At 43.9% G+C, this 17,981-nt stretch overlaps 1 protein-coding gene across 1 annotated transcript; it reads right to left on the bottom strand.

Annotated features, from left to right (window-relative positions):
• Positions 1-1,549: 1,549 nt before the first annotated feature.
• Positions 1,550-17,964, bottom strand: polr1b (RNA polymerase I subunit B). The gene is made up of 15 exons (XM_071379867.1): positions 17,730-17,964; positions 14,370-14,537; positions 14,085-14,231; positions 12,266-12,398; positions 11,962-12,098; positions 11,556-11,779; positions 10,584-10,755; positions 10,113-10,284; positions 9,664-9,945; positions 9,215-9,348; positions 8,892-9,062; positions 3,825-3,981; positions 3,418-3,614; positions 3,045-3,295; positions 1,550-2,909 (listed from the first exon to the last, which is right to left on the bottom strand). Exons 1-15 carry the CDS (start codon positions 17,904-17,906, stop codon positions 2,027-2,029), a joined length of 3,405 nt encoding a protein of 1,134 aa, XP_071235968.1. The 5' UTR covers positions 17,907-17,964; the 3' UTR covers positions 1,550-2,026.
• Between the last annotated feature and the right edge of the window lie 17 nt (positions 17,965-17,981).

Here is a 17,981-nt window from a genome sequence, read left to right as displayed (position 1 = left end):
GATGACCTATTTCTTTAACCGCTCAACACAGAATAGCTTTCATGTGCGCACTCCCTCAAATAGTTTGTAGAATTTATTTTATTCAGCTTTGGTCAATTGTAATCTTCATACTATAAAGTAATATAAATAATGCCATGGAATTCTGAATGAACTAGCGTAGCCCACAGCCGTTTGGCATAGCCACATTAGGACAACTCAGAGTACCCGTAATTGCTGGACTATTAAGCGCACCTGAATATAAACCGTACCCACTGAATTTGTTTTATTTAAATTTTTTTATATCTTTTAATATGTATTTTGTACATAAATAAACCGCACACGTCTTTAAGCCGCAAGTGCCTACCGGTATATTGAAACAAATGAACTTTACACAGCCTTTAAACGAAACACGACTTGTAACAAAAAGAAAAAAAATAGCAGTAAACAGTAGCCTACCAAGAAAGTCAAACTTCATTGTGGTGGCGATTGTTTTGGCTTTCAGTCGGATCTGCACAGTTGAAACACCTCGGCCGTCTGCTCTCTGTGTGTTGACCCAGTCTTCAAGCTTATTTTCTAGTTCGGGCCATCTGCTTTTCTTCTCTGAAAGCTTTTGTTGTCTTTTTGCACTGAGTCAGTTCCTCACGCTGCTGTTTCCAACGTCTTATCATCGACTCATTAAGGCCAAGCTCCCGTGCAGCAGCTCTATTTCCCTTTCCAACAGCCAGATCGATCGCCTTCAACTGGAAAGCTGCATCATCCAACCTGACAGAGCTTGAGAGGATCTGCAGAGAAGAATGGGAGAAACTCCCCAAATACAGGTGTGCCAAGCATTTGCGTCATACCCACGAAGACTCAAGGCTGTAATCGCTGCCAAAGGTGCTTCAACAAAGTACTGAGTAAAGGGTCTGAATACTTATGTAAATGTGATTACATTTATTTTTAATACATTTGCAAAAAAAAAACAAAAAAAAAATGTTTTTGCTTTGTTATGTGGTAATGTGTGTAGATTGATTCAAATTAGTTTTCCCCCCCAATGTTGGAATAAGGCTTTAACGTAACAAAATGTGGAAATAGTCAAGGGGTCTGAATACTTTCCAAATGCACTGTAAATGAAGATTGTTTCCAAAGGCCTGCATTAATGACATGGGTTTCTTGTAAAGGGAATTGTGAAAATCAAATCAACTGCTTTTCTTTCATCTTCAATGTGGGAGAAAGGGTGTAATAATTGTTTTACGTACCAAATGACGTGGCCTATTGCATTGTTCATCGTCTACTCTTAATGTAGTCAAATGTATAATATATTTTATCTGTTGGGGGAGGTAGGTAGCAGCGGGCTGGTGGGAGGAGCGGCTCATTGTAAATGGCTGGAACGGAATCAAACCCATGGAAACAAACAATGACCCTGTCCTCCTACAGCTCCTCCCACCAGCATCTTCTGGTAGGTATAAAAAAAACAGGACACAAGAAGCTAAAGCCCTGTGCACAACATTGTCTCCTTCAAGGTGCTGGTTATGACAGGAACAACTTGAATGTGTATCGATTGTCATTCTGAAGAGTAAAGTGTAGTTAGTCATTGACAAAACTCCTTTTATTACCTAGTAGTCACAATCGACTTTGTCTCATGCTCAATGTATTTTCTTAGAGGATTTCACTCTAAATACACAATATTGTTTTGTAAATCAGTATATGTTAGACAGTTACTGTACAATATCTTTGTAACTTCTGAACATTTTTGGAAAATTCTATCTATCCTTGACCCAATTCTCAATTTAGGTAGGTAGAGACCATTCTGGACAACAAGAGGGGAAACCTCTCAAGCACTTGGCCATTCTGATGATCAGTATGGCTTTGTAGTTCAGGTAATTGTGTAAACTCCAGTAAGTTCTTTGCAATCATATTTTTTACGTTTACATGTGACAGATTACATTTGGAGATAAGGCCTAATATCTGACCACTCCCAGTCACACACGGGAGAAGACAAACTTCCTGTGCACAATATAGCACTGTCTGTGGCTGGTGGGTAGACTGAACAAACTTCACATTGAATTCACTTCACGTCCAATTTGATTTTGATGTTCATCGCCGCCAGCTCGGCAACAAAGTAGCGGAAGACGTATGGCACAGACACCGTATCGATGGAGTCACTCTTGCCGCAGAGGAGGCAGACAGTCTTGCGGTGGCGTGTGGCCGACCAGTAGGGTGGTGGTTTCTCCAGTAGAGGGGACAGTAGGCTACCACAGTCCACACACACCTGTGCCACAGAGCGGTCAGAGCAGTTGAAGAGGCGGTCGTGGAGCAGGAAGGAGGTCCCGTGGGCCAGCAGGGCGTCGCGCTCCATCTCCCCGAAGCGGATGCCCCCCTGGATGTTCCTTCCGCCCACCGGCTGGTTGGTCACCTTGTCCCGCGCGCCGGTGGTCCTCACCTGGAACTTGTCGGAGACCATGTGACGCAGCCTCTGGTAGTAGACCACGCCGATGAAGATGTCCGCCTCTAGCTCCAGGCCGCTGAGGCCGCTGTAGAGGCGCTCGGTGCCGTAGTGGTTGTAGCCGGCAGCGCGCAACATGTCCCCAAAATGCTCCAGTGCCGAGTTCTCCTCGGAGAAAGTGAAGGGAGTGGCGTCGTGGCACAGGCCGTGGAGGGCGCCCGACTTGCCGGCCATGCTCTCGATGAGCATGCCGATGGTCATGCGGGAGGGGAAGCCGTGAGGGTTAAACAGAATGTCGGGGGTCATGCCGCTCTCTGTGAAGGGCATGTCCTCGGCAGGCCACAAGCGGCTCAGGATGCCCTTCTGCCCGTGGCGGCTGGCGAACTTATCCCCGATGGTGGGGTTACGGGGCACTCGCATGGTGATGCAGACGCGCTTGAAGCGGCCCGAGCCAACGTCGTTGCTGCACACCTTGATGTTGTCTACTACACAGCTTTCTTGACTCCTACGAAAGCGAGGGAAAGAGAGCAGGTTATAAAATTGCATTAGCCGCTGCATCTGGCCAACTCATAGAGTAGAGAAATAGTCAACACTATGGTATGACAATGGAAAGAACATTTGGCCAAACTGGGTAACTCACTTGTAAAAGTTGACAAAGCTCTGCCCGGTGTTGAGGTTGATGTAGCTGTAGAAGGGGTCTCCATGTTTTAGCACTGCGCCGATGGAGGGCAGACCATCAGTGTCCAGTTTGTCCATTACCTTGGGGTCATCGGGTTTGACCCCAAACACCAGGTTGTCCTCGCCCTTTATCTTCAGTGCCAGGTCCACCAGCTCAGTCTTGTAAACACAGCCATGACCAAAGCCCCTCTCCCATGACGACTTGTTCAGGATCTAGGCGCAAACAGAATTAAAATAGAACACTTACGCATATATATATATATATATATATATATATATATAAATCAGCCAATGGGTAAATAAAAAGTGAATTTATGTACAGCTAGCTGTCTCACCATGGCGTCCTCCATGTCGTAGCCAGTGTAGGAGATCACAGCGACAATGGCGTTGGTGCCGATGGGGTAGTTGTCCATGTTGTAGTGGTCGTACATGACAGGCCTGACCAGAGGGCTCTGGGGGGTCTGAAGGCGGTACAGCTTGTTGTCCGAGCGGTCCTGGAACGAGTGGAGGGGGAAGCCCATGGTCTGTTTACCTGTGGAGGAGAAGATGAGTTACACCAACATCTACGGGATCATTTTTAAAAAGTCAGGCATTCTAGAAGAATAAAGCACATTTTTTCACATGTAGTGTTCTCCGTATAGGAATTAGCTAAAAACACTCACAAATAAAAAAGGTATCTAAGGGTAACTGAACTCAGAAAACACCAGAGATGCCTGCTTCTGAAAACGTGGTGCACCCTTACCCATCTGGCACTGGTACATGTTCCTGGGACTCTGGTTGTGGTCCGAGTAAGGGATGAAGTTAGCCACCACGCTCAGCATGCTGTGGAGGAAGAGCTCCTGGTGGGTGGTCACACCCGGCTCGATCTCATCCTCACTGATGCCCACATTGATGTAGAGCTGTCAAACAGGAGAGAGAAGCTTTATTCACAAATGTTTCCTTGTACTCAAACAGAATAAGGTACTGTCTCTAACTGTCCACACAAGAAGCAAACATCACAGCATAGTGTAGATTTGGGTGCATAAATGGGATTATAAACTGGGTAGGTCGAGCCCTGAATGCTGATTGGCTGAACGCTGAGGTACATCAGACCGTATACCACAGGTATGCCAAAACGTTTCTTTAAAATGCTCTAATCACATTTGTAACCAGCTTATAATAGCAATAAGGCACCTCGGGGTTTGTGGTATATTGCCAATATCCCACAGTTAAGGGCTGTATCCAGGCTCTCCGCGTTGCGTCCTGCATAAGGACAGCCCTTAGCCGTGGTATATTGGCCATACCACACCACCTTGGGCCTTATTGCTTAAAATAATTAAGTCGGAAGGAGCGGCCACACCATACCACAGGCCTCTAAGGAATTAGGACTAAAACACACAGTCCTTCAGAAAGTATTCACAACCTTTTAGCACATTTTGTTGAGTTACAAACTGAATTTAAAATGGATTACATTTAGGTGTCACTAGACGACAGAAATGTTTACAAATTAATGAAAAATTTAAAGCTGAAATGTCTTGAGTCAATAAGTATTCAACCCCTTTGTTATGGCAAGCCTAAATAAGTTCAGGAGTACAAATCTGCGTAACAAGTCACATAATAAGTTGTGTGGACTGCATGGCTTTTTGAATGACTACCTCATCTCTGTACCCCACACATACAAATAATTGTAAGGACCCTCAGTCGAGCAGTGAATTTCAAACACAGATTCAACAACAAAGACCAGGAAAGTTTTGCAATGCCTCGCAAAGGGCACCTATTGGTAGATATATACAGTTCATTCTGGAAAGTACAGACCCCTTGACTTTTTCAAAATGTTAAGTTAGCCTTATTTTAAAATGGATTTTAAAAAAAATCTAATATCCTCAGCAATCTACACACACTATCCCATAATGACAAAGCGAAAACAGGTTTAGACATTTTACCAAATGTATTAAACATAGAAAACAGAAATACCGTTTTTACATACAGTACCAGTCAAAAGTTGACACCTACTTATTCAAGGGTTTTTATTTTTTACTCTTTTCTAAATTGTAGAATACAAGTGAAAATATCAAAATTATGAAATAACATGAAATCATGTAGTAACCAAAAAATACATTTTAGATTATTCAAAGTAGCCACCCTTTGCACAATCTTGGCATTCTCTCAACCAGCTGCATGAGGAATGCTTTTCCAACAGTCTTGAAGGAGTTCTCACATATGCTGAGCACTTGTTGGCTGCTTTTCCTTCACTCTGCGGTCCAACTCATCCCAAACCATCTCAATTTGGTTGAGGTCGGGTGGTTGTGGAGGCCAGGTCATCTGATGCAGCACTTCATCACTCTCCTTGGTCAAATAGCCATTACACAGCCTGGAGGTGGGGTTTGGGTCATTGTCCTTTAAAAAAACAAATGATAGTGGGACTAAGTGCAACCCAGATGGGATGGCGTGTCGCTGCAGAATGCTGTGGTAGCCATGCTGGTGAAATGGTCCTTGAATTGTAAATAAAATAAGACAGTGTGACCAGCAAAACACCCCCACACCTCCTCCATGCTTTACGGTGGGAACCACACATGCGGAGATCATCCGTTCACCTACTCTGCGTTTCTCAAAAGACATTGCGGTTGGAACCAAAAATCTCAAATTTGTACTAATCAGACCAAAGGACAGATTTCCACTGGTCTAATGTCCATGGCACGTGTTTCTTAGCCCAAGCAAGTCTCTTCTTATTGGTGTCCTTTAATAGCAGTTTCTTTGCAGCAATTCGACCATGAAGGCCTGATTCACGCAGTCTCCTCTGAACAGTTGAATTTGAGATGGGTCTGTTACTTGAATTCTGTGAAGCATTTTTTTTTGGGGGGGGGGGGGGTCGCAATCTGAGGTGCAGTTAACTCCAATGAACTTATCCTCTGCAGCAGAGGTAACTCTGGGTCTCCCTTTCCTGTGGCGGTCCTCATGAGAACCAATTTCATCATAGCGCCTGATGGTTTTTGTGACTGCACTTATAGAAACTTTCAAATGTCTTCACATTTTTGGGGATTGACTGACCTTCATGTCTTAAAGTAATGATGGACTGTTGTTTCTCTTTGCTTATTTGTGCTGTTCTTGCCATAATATGGACTTGGGCTTTTATCAAATAGGGCTACCTTCTGTATACCACCCCTACCTTGTCACAACACAATTGATTGGCTCAAAACGCATTAAGGAAAGAAATTCCACAAATTACCTTTTAACAAGGCACACCTGTTAATTGAAATAAATTCCAGGTGACTACCTCATGAAGCAGGTTGAGAGAACGCCAAGAGTGTGCAAAGCTGTCATCAAGGAAAAGTGTGGCTACTTTGAAGAATCTCATGAAATATATTGATTTGTTTAACACTTTTTTGGTTACTACATCATTCTATACGAGTTATTTCATAGTTTTGATTTCTTCACTATTATTCTACAATGTAATTTTTTTTTTGTAAAAGTAAAGAAAAACCCTTGAATGAGTAGGTGTGTACAATCTTGACAGGTACTGTAAGTATTCAGACCCCTTGCTATGAGAATCGAAATTGAGCTCAGGTGCCTCCTGTTTCCATTCATCATCCTTTCTACAACTTCATTGGAGGCCACCTGTGGTAAATTCAATTGACTGGACATGATTTGGAAAGGCACACACCTGTCTATATAAGGTCCCACAGTTAACAGTACCTGTCAGAGCAAAAACCAAGCCATGTGGTCGAAGGAAAGATGAACGGAGTAAAGTACAGAGATCCTTGATGAAAACCTGCTCCAGAGCTCTCAGGATCTCAGACTGGGGTGAAGGCTCACCTTTCAACAGGACAACGACCCTAAGCACACAGTCAAGACAATGCAGGAGTGGCTTCGGGACAAGTCTCAATGTCCTTGAGTGGCCCAGCCAGAGCCTGGACTTTAACCCAATCAAACATCTCTGGAGAGATCTGAACATAGCTGTGCAGCAATGCTCCCCATTCAACCCGCTAGAGCAGGGCTGCACAACCCTCTTCCTGGAGATCTACCATCCTTTGGGTTTTCAGTCCAACCCTAATTTAACACACCTGATTCTACTTATTAGCTGCTCAACAAGACCTTAACTCGCTGAATCAGATATGCTAAACTAGGGTAGTAATGAAAACCTACAGCACAGTATATCTCCAGGAAGAGGGTTGGGCAGCCCTGTGATAGAGCTTGAGATGATCTGCAGAGAAGAATGGGAGAAACTCCCCAAATTCAGGTGTGCCAAGCTTGTAGCATCATACCCAAGAAGACTCGAGGCTGTCGTCGCTGCCAAAGGTGCTTCAACAAAAGTAGAGTAAAGGGTCTGAATACTTATGTAAATTGATTTCATTTGTCAAAAATATAAATTAGCAAACATTTCTAAAAAACAGTTTTTGCTTAGTCATTATGGGATATTGTATGTAGATTGAGGGGGGGGGGGGACGACAATCCATTTTAGAATAAGGCTTTAACGAAACATGGAAAATGTCAAGGGGTCTGAATACTTTCCCGAAAGCACTGTATTTCTTTTAAAAAGCAGACACTGAATATGAGCATAGTTTAGTTATTATTTACACTTTGGATGGCGTATCAATACACCCAGTCCCTACAAAGAAACAGGCCTCCTTCCTAACTCAGCTGCCGGTGAGGAAGGAACCCATTCCGGGATTTCACCACGAGGCCAATGGTTACTGTAAAACAGAGTTTAATGACTGTGGTAGGAGAAAACTGAGGATGAATCAACATTATTGTTACTCCACAATACTAACCTAAATGACAAGAGTGAAAAGTTGGAAGCCTGTACAGAATAAACATATTCCAAAACATGCATCATGTTTGCAATAAGGCACTAAAGTAAGAGTGCAAAACAATTGGTAAAGAAATGTACTTAATGTCCTACATACAAAGCATTATGTTTGGGGGCAAATCTAACACAACACATCACTAAGTACCACCTAATATTTTTAAGCATGGTGGTGGCTGCATCATGTTATCGGTATGCTTGTCATCGGCAAGGACTAGGGAGTTTTTTTTTGGATAAAAAGAAACGGACTAGAGCTAAGCACAGGCAAAATCCTATAGGAAAACCTGGTTGTCTGCTTTCCAACAAACACTGGGAGACAAATTCACCTTTCAGCAGGACAATAACCTAAAACACAAGGCCAAATATACACTGGAGTTGCTTACCAAGACAACATTAATATTCCTGAGTGGACTAGTTATAGTTTTGACTTAAATCTGTTTGAAAATCTTTGGCAAGATTTGAAAATGTCTGTCTAAAAATGATCAACCACCAACTTCATAGAGATTGAAGAATTTAAAAAAGAACAAATATTGTACAATCCAGGTGTGCAAAGCTCTAAGAGAGACTTAGGTGATTCTAACATGCATTGACTCAGGGGTGTGAATACTTATGTAAATGTGATATTTCTGTATTTCATTTAATATATTTGCAAACATTTATAACAATTTTTTTTCACTTTGTCATTGTGGGGTATTGTGTGTAGATGGGTGAGATTCTTTTTTTTTATTACAACAAAAGGTGTAATAAGTCAAGTGGTATGAATACTTTCTGAAGGCACTGTCAGACTAACCAAGTAACTAGGTACTGACATGACACTACAAACCAAACTCAAGAAACAACTTCCAACAATTACTGTAATGACTGTCCTAGAGTTGACAAAACAAAGAATCACTGACAGGACCCTCAGCTTGAAAACTAGTTTGATCTAGCATCCCTCCTTGTCCCAGAGGCTACGATTAGTAACTAGGGGGTTTACTAAGGATGCCCAGGAATTGAGACATTTTAAGCAGCTTGCGACTGTAGTACCTGTTCAAAGGAGCCGATCAGTTCCTGCTGGCCCAGGGCCAGGTTGCGGACAGGTCGCACCATGCGGCAGGGGGTAGTGAAGAGGTACAGGCCTGGGTACATGCTGGCCTTGCTGGTCTGGGGAACCAGAACTATCTCAGTCCAGGGAGGGATCTTCTTCTCCTTCAACACCTGCAAGAGAGTGGCATGAACAAGAATGAGTAAGAGGCAGAAAAACATAACTAGCTGCCACTATTCATGTGTGATGAATTATCTATTACATAAGTGAGTGATGATCAAACCCATGTTATAACTGCAGATGGTTGGGAGATGCCCTGCCTTACCTTGAACCTGCGGAGGGAGTCTGCGAGGAAGGGGGCCAGCTCAGTCTCTACCCAACCCACCATGGCACCATCCAGGAGCACAGGATAGCAGTCAGCGTAGGCCCTGCCAGGAGAACCATCCACAGGAGTCACACCTGGAGTAGAACGATGGGACAACACAATCGCATATAAATGACTGAGCATTTTCACACATCGACACACAGTATGTACGAATAAACCTTAGGACCCAATAGGTTCCAGCTGCATGCCAATCACAGTGAGTGACATAACCTTGGATATCCTGTCACGTTGAATCCCAGGCCTTTGTGTTTTACTTTGGACACATGTTCAACTACCCCATTGGAACCAACAGCATCATCTCTAACCTCCAACTCGGGCTACGACATGGAGGACGCCATAGTGAGGCAGCTAGCTATACATTCACAATTCCCAGGTTTGTCTGTACTCACCGAGGGAGCAGAGCAGGGCAGGGAGGGTGGTGGTGGGCAGGGCCGGGGCTATGATTTCACAGTGGGCCGTCATGTGGTTCATGAGGCCGCAGGGCTCTCCGTCGGGGGTGTGCACGGGGCACAGGAAGCCCCAGGACTCGGGCAGCAGACGACGTACGGAGGTGGTCCTCATCTTGGCAAAGGCTGCACCTCTGTGCACGCAGCGGAAGTGGGACAGGTAGCGGATGAAGTTGAGCTTGTCGGCCACCACACACAGTCCCGTCTTCTGGATCATGCCCAGACCTGACGGCAGGAGGGAAGAGGAACAGAATCTCAGGACCAGCATGTGTTTCTAGGTAACTTACACGTCATGTATATCTGCATAACTCCAAGTAAAACACTGGGAGAAAAATAGAACAGTGGATACGTTGTAATGACAAATAAGTAGAATGTTTTGTATCACAGCATACCCGTCTTTGAAGTGAGATTCCCAGTGGCTAGCAGATACTCAAAGGGATGGGTAACATCAGAGCCCATGTTGAAGATCTTCACCAGATTATCAGAGCTCACCCCACCAGTCAGCCTATGGGCCCTCTTTTCCATAGCGAGTTTCACAGACACCATCCAGGCAGCCATCCTCTCCTATCATCACATTGCAAATTGTTAAAACACATCCTACAGAGTAATTATATGACCTGGAGGAGAACTAGAGTGTGATTTTAATACCAAGGCCTTACAGTCAAGGTTTCACTGCTAGCATTCTGGCCTGAAAATGTTGTGGTGTTTTTACATTACACATGACAAACATGACAACTTCTGTTCCCCACAATGTCGAAGAATCTTCACAATAAATTGTTTTTGATTCATCAATATGTCGGATCCAGAACTGCTCATCATTTTTCAGTAGTCCAGTGCAGAGCTGTCCTGATGTCTGAACTGACCTTGAGAAACATTAGGTAGAGCCGTCCTGGCGTGAGCACCTCCTGACACATCAGACTGTCTGGGTTCTCCTCCATGCACTCCTGCTTGGCAAACGTGAATAGCTTCCGCGTCATCAGACACAGCAGGTAGAACTTCTCCACAGCCGACTTCAGGTGGATACAGATGCACTGGCTGAACAGAGAGAACACAACACATTCCATAAAGAATGTGTGTGTTGGTAGGGCATGGTGCTTGCAACATCAGGATAGTTGGTTAGATTCCAAGGACCACCCATACAGCAAAAAAATGTAATATATCCACTCATGACTAAGTCATCATAATAAGTGTCTGCTATAGGCATTCACTACATGGCCAAAAGTACGTGGACACCCCTTCAAATTAGTGTATTCGGCTATTTCAGCTACACCAGTGGCGGACAGGTGTATAAAAATCGAGCACACAGCCATGCAATCGCCATAGACGAACATTGGCGGTAGAATGGCACGTATTGAAGAGCTCAGTGACTTTCAACGTGGCACCGTCATAGGATGCCACCTTTCACAACAATTCAGTTCACCAAATTTCTGCCCTGCTAGAGCTGACCCGGTCAATGTCTTTAGAAATGTGGACAACTCAATTAAAATTGAAAAGCTGAAATGTCTCGATTCAATAAGTAATCAACCCCTTTGTTATGGCAAGCCTAAATAAGTTCAGGAGTAAACATTTGCTTAACAAGTCACATAATAAGTTGCATGGACTGCATTACTTTTTGAATGACTACCTCATCTCTGTACCCCACACATACAGATAATTGTAAGGTCCCTCAGTCGAGCCGTGAATTTCAAACACAGATTCAACTGTAAAGACCAGGGAGGTTTTCCAATGCCTCGCAAAGAAGGGCACCTATTGGTAGATGGGTCAACAAAAAAAAGAGCAGACATTGAATATCACTGAGCACGGTGAAGTTATTAATAACACACACAAACACTTACTCGAGCAGGTAGTTGGCACACTGTTCATGGGTGTACCACTCTGGCAGGTTCATCTTGACCCGGAAGCGCTCGCCCAGGTAGTTGAGCACCTTGCCGCGGGTGATGCAGCCCTCCTCCATGACGAGTCGCAGCATCTCAGACACACAGCTCTTGTAGAAGGAGTTCGCCTCGCGACCTTTGATCAGCTCCTGGTAAATCTGGAAGTCTGTGAAGTCCACTAGAGCCTGTCCAAAACAGAAAGGCAATGTGGTTAAAATGTTAAATATATACCGGAATCTCATACAGTATAGGCCATATGGCTCAATTCTCATAACATTCTTATGTGTCGCATGCATAAAAACCTAGTGGACACAGACTTTAATGTCACATGCAAGTTCCTATTACAAATATCACTGCTCCATCTCACCTTTAGTGCAAAGCCCAGGGGGAGGAAGAAGAGCTCTTTCTGGTATATGAAGTTGAGCATCACAGTCCCGTTGTCCAGGTAATGCAGGTTCATATTGATAGCGGTGTGCTCCTCCTTCACACAGTGCATTGAGATACCTGTTGGAGACAGACAAAGAATAGCTTTAGCTTTTGTCTGCATCAAGGCGATAGGACTGCGATAATCAATTTTAGGCTACTTATAGTAGGCCATGGGTCTCAACTGCTCCAACAATGCAATGTTCGGCTTGTACATTAACACCCTCCACATTAACTGCCTTGCGTACCATACTGAGTGTATCCCTGGCCTCTGTTCTTCCACTTCGGCCTTGACATAGCGATAGGGTAGTTCCTCCTTGGCATGATCAGCATGCGAATAACCTTCTCGTTCCCATTCACAATAAAGTAACCACCCATTTCCTGTTTCAATGAGGATGGAGAGAAAGAGAGATTGAATCTAAAGAAATGTAAAGACGTACGCAAACTGTAAAATGTAAGTGTAAAAGCATGAAAATGTGCCTTGATTTTTGCTTCGAAGCATAAATGATCAGATTGATTGGTTCCCACAGATCAGGGTTTTCCGTTATGAAAATGTGGCGCAGGACATTTGACCGGCAGCATTTTAATTTACCGGACATATATGCGTTGGGTACATAACCTGATTAGGGTGGCCACCCAGAGAGCGTGAAGTTAAAGTTTGGGGAATGAAATTCACCATAAAAAAGTACCTTTAAATAAAGCATTCCATGTATCATCGCATTTGCAGGCCTTCTATTCATAAGGTGATAAGTAGACGGAATAGTCATAATTTAGGCTAATAATGTAACTCAGCTTTCTTTGGACGAAAAAAAACAGTGGCACTGACCCAACAATGTTAACGAGTGAATATGCTCAGTGCAGTGAGCACTCACCAAGGACATGGCTGATCATTTTGATAACTAAAAGAGATTAGTCTTTTGTCTTCTCTTTACAGCTTCCGATAGTTTTTTTTTTTTTTTTTAAAGCTAGGGGAAGCTAATAATCCTCTGTGGCCAAATCATGCTTTAGTAACCTATTTTGAATGATTTTATTTAGTAGGCTAATTAGGCTATATCATTTTGTCAATTTACTTAGGGAAAGCTTCACCTAGCCTTTAGAATGTGCAACCTATGTTAATCTACTATCCCCATCGAAGAAAAGTTTACATATTCTATTGGTCAGCTTGTCTAGAAAGAAATAGCCCAAACAGACTCCGGGACGATATATCAAATTCACACAACCAGTAGGCCTAGGCTACATGAAAAAAAATAAAACGTTAAAAAGCAATACATCTGATGCATCAGATCAGAACGTTTAGTTTAAAAATGTTGATAAACTATTATTTCTTAACATTACCAGCGCAGTAATGCATTTGGCTACTGGTCAATGAAAGATAGTTGAAAACCAATAGAAAATAAGAATTAGGCTACTGGTTTAAATGGCATACGATGGTCTTTATGAAATAACTGCCTTCACGGATTTTGTCAGATTTTCCCTAGGATACTTTAAAGCAAGGTAAAACATGCCTCATAATATGTACTAAAACATTAAAGTTTCAAACAATTAAGTAGCTATAGGTTTTCAAAATGCATACTGCCTCCAGCTCATTGCGAAGTGGTATGTGACACGCTGATGAAGCCTGCCTTCTGTTGACTATGCATTTGAATGACAAATACAAATATTAGCTATTTTTAAACACACGAGTGCATTTAGAATCGTTGCACAATGGCTAGGCTTGTAAAAATGCCGCCTGACAGACTTTCCGTTCAAAGGCTCTGTATCTGAATGCCGTGCCCATGTGATAAGATAAATAACTAATATGCACACGTGGCAATTTAATTCCACGGATTTATGCAAATCAACCCAGAGACCGACAAGCATGACCGGTCAAACGTATTTACATAAACTGATATTTCTATCAATGAATAGGCTAAAAAGCCTTATTTCGCAATGGGATTTTTTTTCTTTCTCCCCGACGGCAATTTTATTTAACGCCTTTATTTTTTTACGCCCAAAAGCCGGCTATTACCGGCTAAAGGAAACCCTGCCACAGCTGTGCTGTGGGTAGGAAGCGTGCCATTCTCCTACCTCAGCCTCCTCATGGTGCTCAATGAGCTCTTTGGGAGGGAGCCCATGCAGGTTACACAGCCTAGACTTCACCATGATGGGCAACTGGCCCAGCGACTGCTTGATGATGCCTTTGGGAACCCCATTCACGGACCAGCTGACATCTGCCTGTGAAGAATCACAGCACAAAACTTAAATTCATCACAATGGGCAAGTCTTGTGATAGATTGTAGAAAGACCTTGTCTTGACCGTCATATACAGTACAATCAATATGGTACAGGTGTTGGGTTTGCAGGCAAGCTTACCACAAGCTTTCCCCGGTAGGAGCAGCGTCTCCCTCTGCACTCTGCTGGGAACACCCTTAGGTCCCGGCAGATGCTTCCTTTGCCCACCACTGGTTTAAAGATGGTGGCCTCCACAAATGCCAGGCTGATCCGGTCATTTTTAAACATAAACTCCAAGGGATGGATGGCCTGAAAAGGAGAAATGGAACAAACATTTTCACATGAACTCCCAAACCCATGGTTTTGCATGACAGATACCAACTACAACCAGGTAGCTGCATAGTTACAGATTGTTACACCAGATAATGTGAGTTATACCAAAAATGTTGGTATCCATTACTGTGAGTTACAGGTTAGGTACTGTTGTATAGCACATCATTTTCAACAAACCTTAACCATGTCAATTTCAAATCTCTCATTGATTGAGACAGGTGGGTCTGCCCCAAGGTGCCGCATGTCATGACACCCCTGTCTTAATCAATGACACAAGATTTGAAATAGACAAGATGGCGGCGTACAAGTTGTTGGATTAACAAAATGGCGCCGAAAGAAATGGCAGCAGTTTTAAGGGCGCCCTACCAATTGTGCTATTATGTGTTTTTTTCGCGTTATTTGTAACTTATTTTGTACATAATGTTTCTGCAACCGTATCTTACAGCAAAAAAGAGGTTCTGGATATCAGGACAGCGATCACTCACCTCGGATTAGGCAAAGATTATTTCTACAACAAAGACGACGCACAAGACATTCTCCAAACACCCCACAGGACCGACATCCCCGTTATTTGCAAGAGGAAGCGACGCAGGTACAGAGGACAAAGAGCCGGATGCCTGGTCAGGACCCGGCGAAGGCGACTGGGAAAGCTGCCGTTACCGTCAATACTACTCGCCAACGTGCAATCATTGGACAATAAATTAGACGAGGTACAATCACGAATATCCTACCAACGGGACATGATAAACTGTAATATCCTATGTTTCACGGAATCGTGGCTGAATGAGGACATGGATATTCAGCTAGTGGGATATACGCTGCACCGGCAAGATAGAACAGCAAACTCAGGTAAGACGAGGGGGGGGGGGGGTCTGTGCATATTTGTAAACAACAGCTGGTTCACGAAATCTAAGGAAGTCTGTAGATTTTTCTCACCTGAAGTAGAGTATATTGTGATAAATTACAGGCCACACTACTTGCCTAGAGAGTTTTCAGCTATACTTTTCGTGGCTGTTTATTTACCACCACAGACAGATGCTGGCCCTAAGACCGCACTCAGTGAGCTGTATAAGGAAATAAGCAAACAGGAAACCACTCAGCCAGAGGCGGCGCTCCTAGTGGCCGGAGACTTTAATGCAGGGAAACTTAAATCAGTTCTACCAAATTTCTATCAACATGTTAAATGTGCAACCAAAGGGGGAAAAAATTCTAGATCACCTGTACTCCACACACAGAGACGCGTACAAAGCTCTCATTCGCCCCCCATTTGGTAAATCCGACCACAACTCTATCCTCCTGATTCCGGCTTACAAGCTAAAATTAAAGCAGGAAGCACCAGTGACTCGGTCTATAAAAAAGTGGTCAGTGGAAGCAGATGCTAAACTACAGGACTGTTTTGCTATCACAGACTGGAACATGTTCCGGGATTCTTCCGATGGCATTGAGGAGTACACCACATCAGTCACTGGCTTAATCAATAAGTGCATCGAGGGCATCGTCCCCAAAGTGACTGTATGCACATACCCCAACCAGAAGCCATGGATTACAGGCAACATTCGCACTGAGCTAAAGGGTAGAGCTGCCGCTTTCAAGGTGCGGGTCTCTAACCCGGACGCTTACAAGAAATCCTGCTATGCTCTGTGACGAACCATCAAACAGGCAAAGCGTCAATACAGGGCTAAGATGGAATCATACTACACCGGCTCCGACGCTCGTCTTATGTGGCAGGGCTTGCAAACTATTACAGACTGCAAAGGGAAGCACAGCTGCGAGCTGCCCAGTGACACGAGCCTACCAGACAAGCTAAATCACATATATGCTCGCTTCGAGGCAAGCAACACTGAGGCATGCATGAGAGCATCAGCTGTTCCGGACGACTGTGTGATCACGCTCTCCGTAGCCGACGTGAGTAAGACCTTTAAACAGGTCAACATACACAAGGCTGCGGGGCCAGACGGATTACCAGGACGTGTGCTCCGGGCATGTGCTGACCAACTGTCAGGTGTCTTCACTGACATTTTCAACATGTCCCTGATTGAGTCTGTAATACATACAGGTTGAGAGCTAGAAGTTCCTCGGTGTCCACATCAACAAACTAGAATGGTCCAAACACACCAAGACAGTCATGAAGAGGGCACGACACAGCCTATTCCCCCCAGGAAACGAAAAAAAAATTGGCATGGGTCCTCAGATCTTCAAAAGGTTCTACAGCTGCAACATCGAGAGCGTCCTGACTGGTTGCATCACTGCCTGGTACAGCAATTGCTCGGCCTCTGACCGCAAGGCACTACAGAGGGTAGTGTGTATGGCCCAGTACATCACTGGGGCTAAGCTGCCTGCCATCCAGGACCTCTACACCAGGCAGTGTCAGCGGAAGGCCCCAAAAAATTGTCAAAGACCCCAGCCACAGACTGTTCTCTCTACTACCGCATGGCAAGCGGTACCGGAGTGCCAAGTCTAGGACAAAAAGGCTTCTCAACAGTTTTTACCCCCAAGCCATAAGACTCCTGAACAGGTATTCAAATGGCTACCAGGACTATTTACATTGTGTGCCCCCCCCCCCCAACAACCCTCTTCTTACGCTACTGCTACTCTGTTTATCATATATGCATAGTCACTTTAACTATACATTCATGTACATACTACCTCAATTGGGCTGACCAACCAGTGCTCCCGCACATTGGCTAACCGGGCTATCTGCATTGTGTCCCACCACCCGCCAACCCCTCTTTTACGCTACTGTTACTCTCTGTTCATCATATTTGCATAGTCACTTTAACCATATGTACATACTACCTCAATCAGCCTGACTAACCGGTGTCCGTATGTAGCCTCGCTACTGTATTTAGCCTGACTTTTTACTGTTTTATTTCTTTACCTACCTATTGTTCACCTAATGCCTTTTTTTTCACTATTGGTTAGAGCCTGTAAGTAAGCATTTCACTGTAAGGTCTACACTTGTTGTATTCGGCGCACGTGACAAATAAACTTTGATTTGATTACTTCATGGAGCAAAATATTGATTTATTTTTATAATGGAACATTTTCAAAATCATAAACTGCAAGTGGACACAGACATTTAAAAAAATATATATGTTTGGCCAACATTGTGGCTTGGGGAGGCACGGCTGACACAGCACTGACTGTCCCACGTGAAAGTTCCCCTACCTGTACAGCACGACACAGTCCATCTGAAACTGCTTGGTCAAACGACTCAATATGAGCCTTCGTTAGGTCCTGAACAGCAGCATGTTGTTTTTCCTTCGGTATGCCGTAGCCTGCTTCTGTTAAATGTTTAAGGCTTGGACTTGTCAGTAAACTACTCCACTTACTCGCAAAATCCATGCTTATTCTTGTTTACCACATGCGCATAGTTACACGGGAAGTACAATCGTTGTAATAGGAAGTGAGTGAAAGGTC

This window comes from Salvelinus alpinus, chromosome 32 (assembly GCF_045679555.1).
Source record: "Salvelinus alpinus chromosome 32, SLU_Salpinus.1, whole genome shotgun sequence".
Classification (NCBI taxonomy): Eukaryota; Metazoa; Chordata; class Actinopteri; order Salmoniformes; family Salmonidae; genus Salvelinus; species Salvelinus alpinus.
This window is presented reverse-complemented; position numbering and strand designations above follow the sequence as displayed.

Excerpts from the sequence above, each read along its gene's own strand:
- polr1b (XM_071379867.1), bottom strand. The coding sequence starts at position 17,906 with ATGGATTTTGCGAGTAAGTGGAGTAGTTTACTGACAAGTCCAAGCCTT. Across the intron at positions 9,349-9,663 it reads TGCCCTGCTCTGCTCCCTCG|GTGTGACTCCTGTGGATGGT; the intron begins GTGAGTACAGAC and ends GTTCTACTCCAG. Across the intron at positions 2,910-3,044 it reads AGCTTTGTCAACTTTTACAA|GAGTCAAGAAAGCTGTGTAG; the intron begins GTGAGTTACCCA and ends TCGCTTTCGTAG.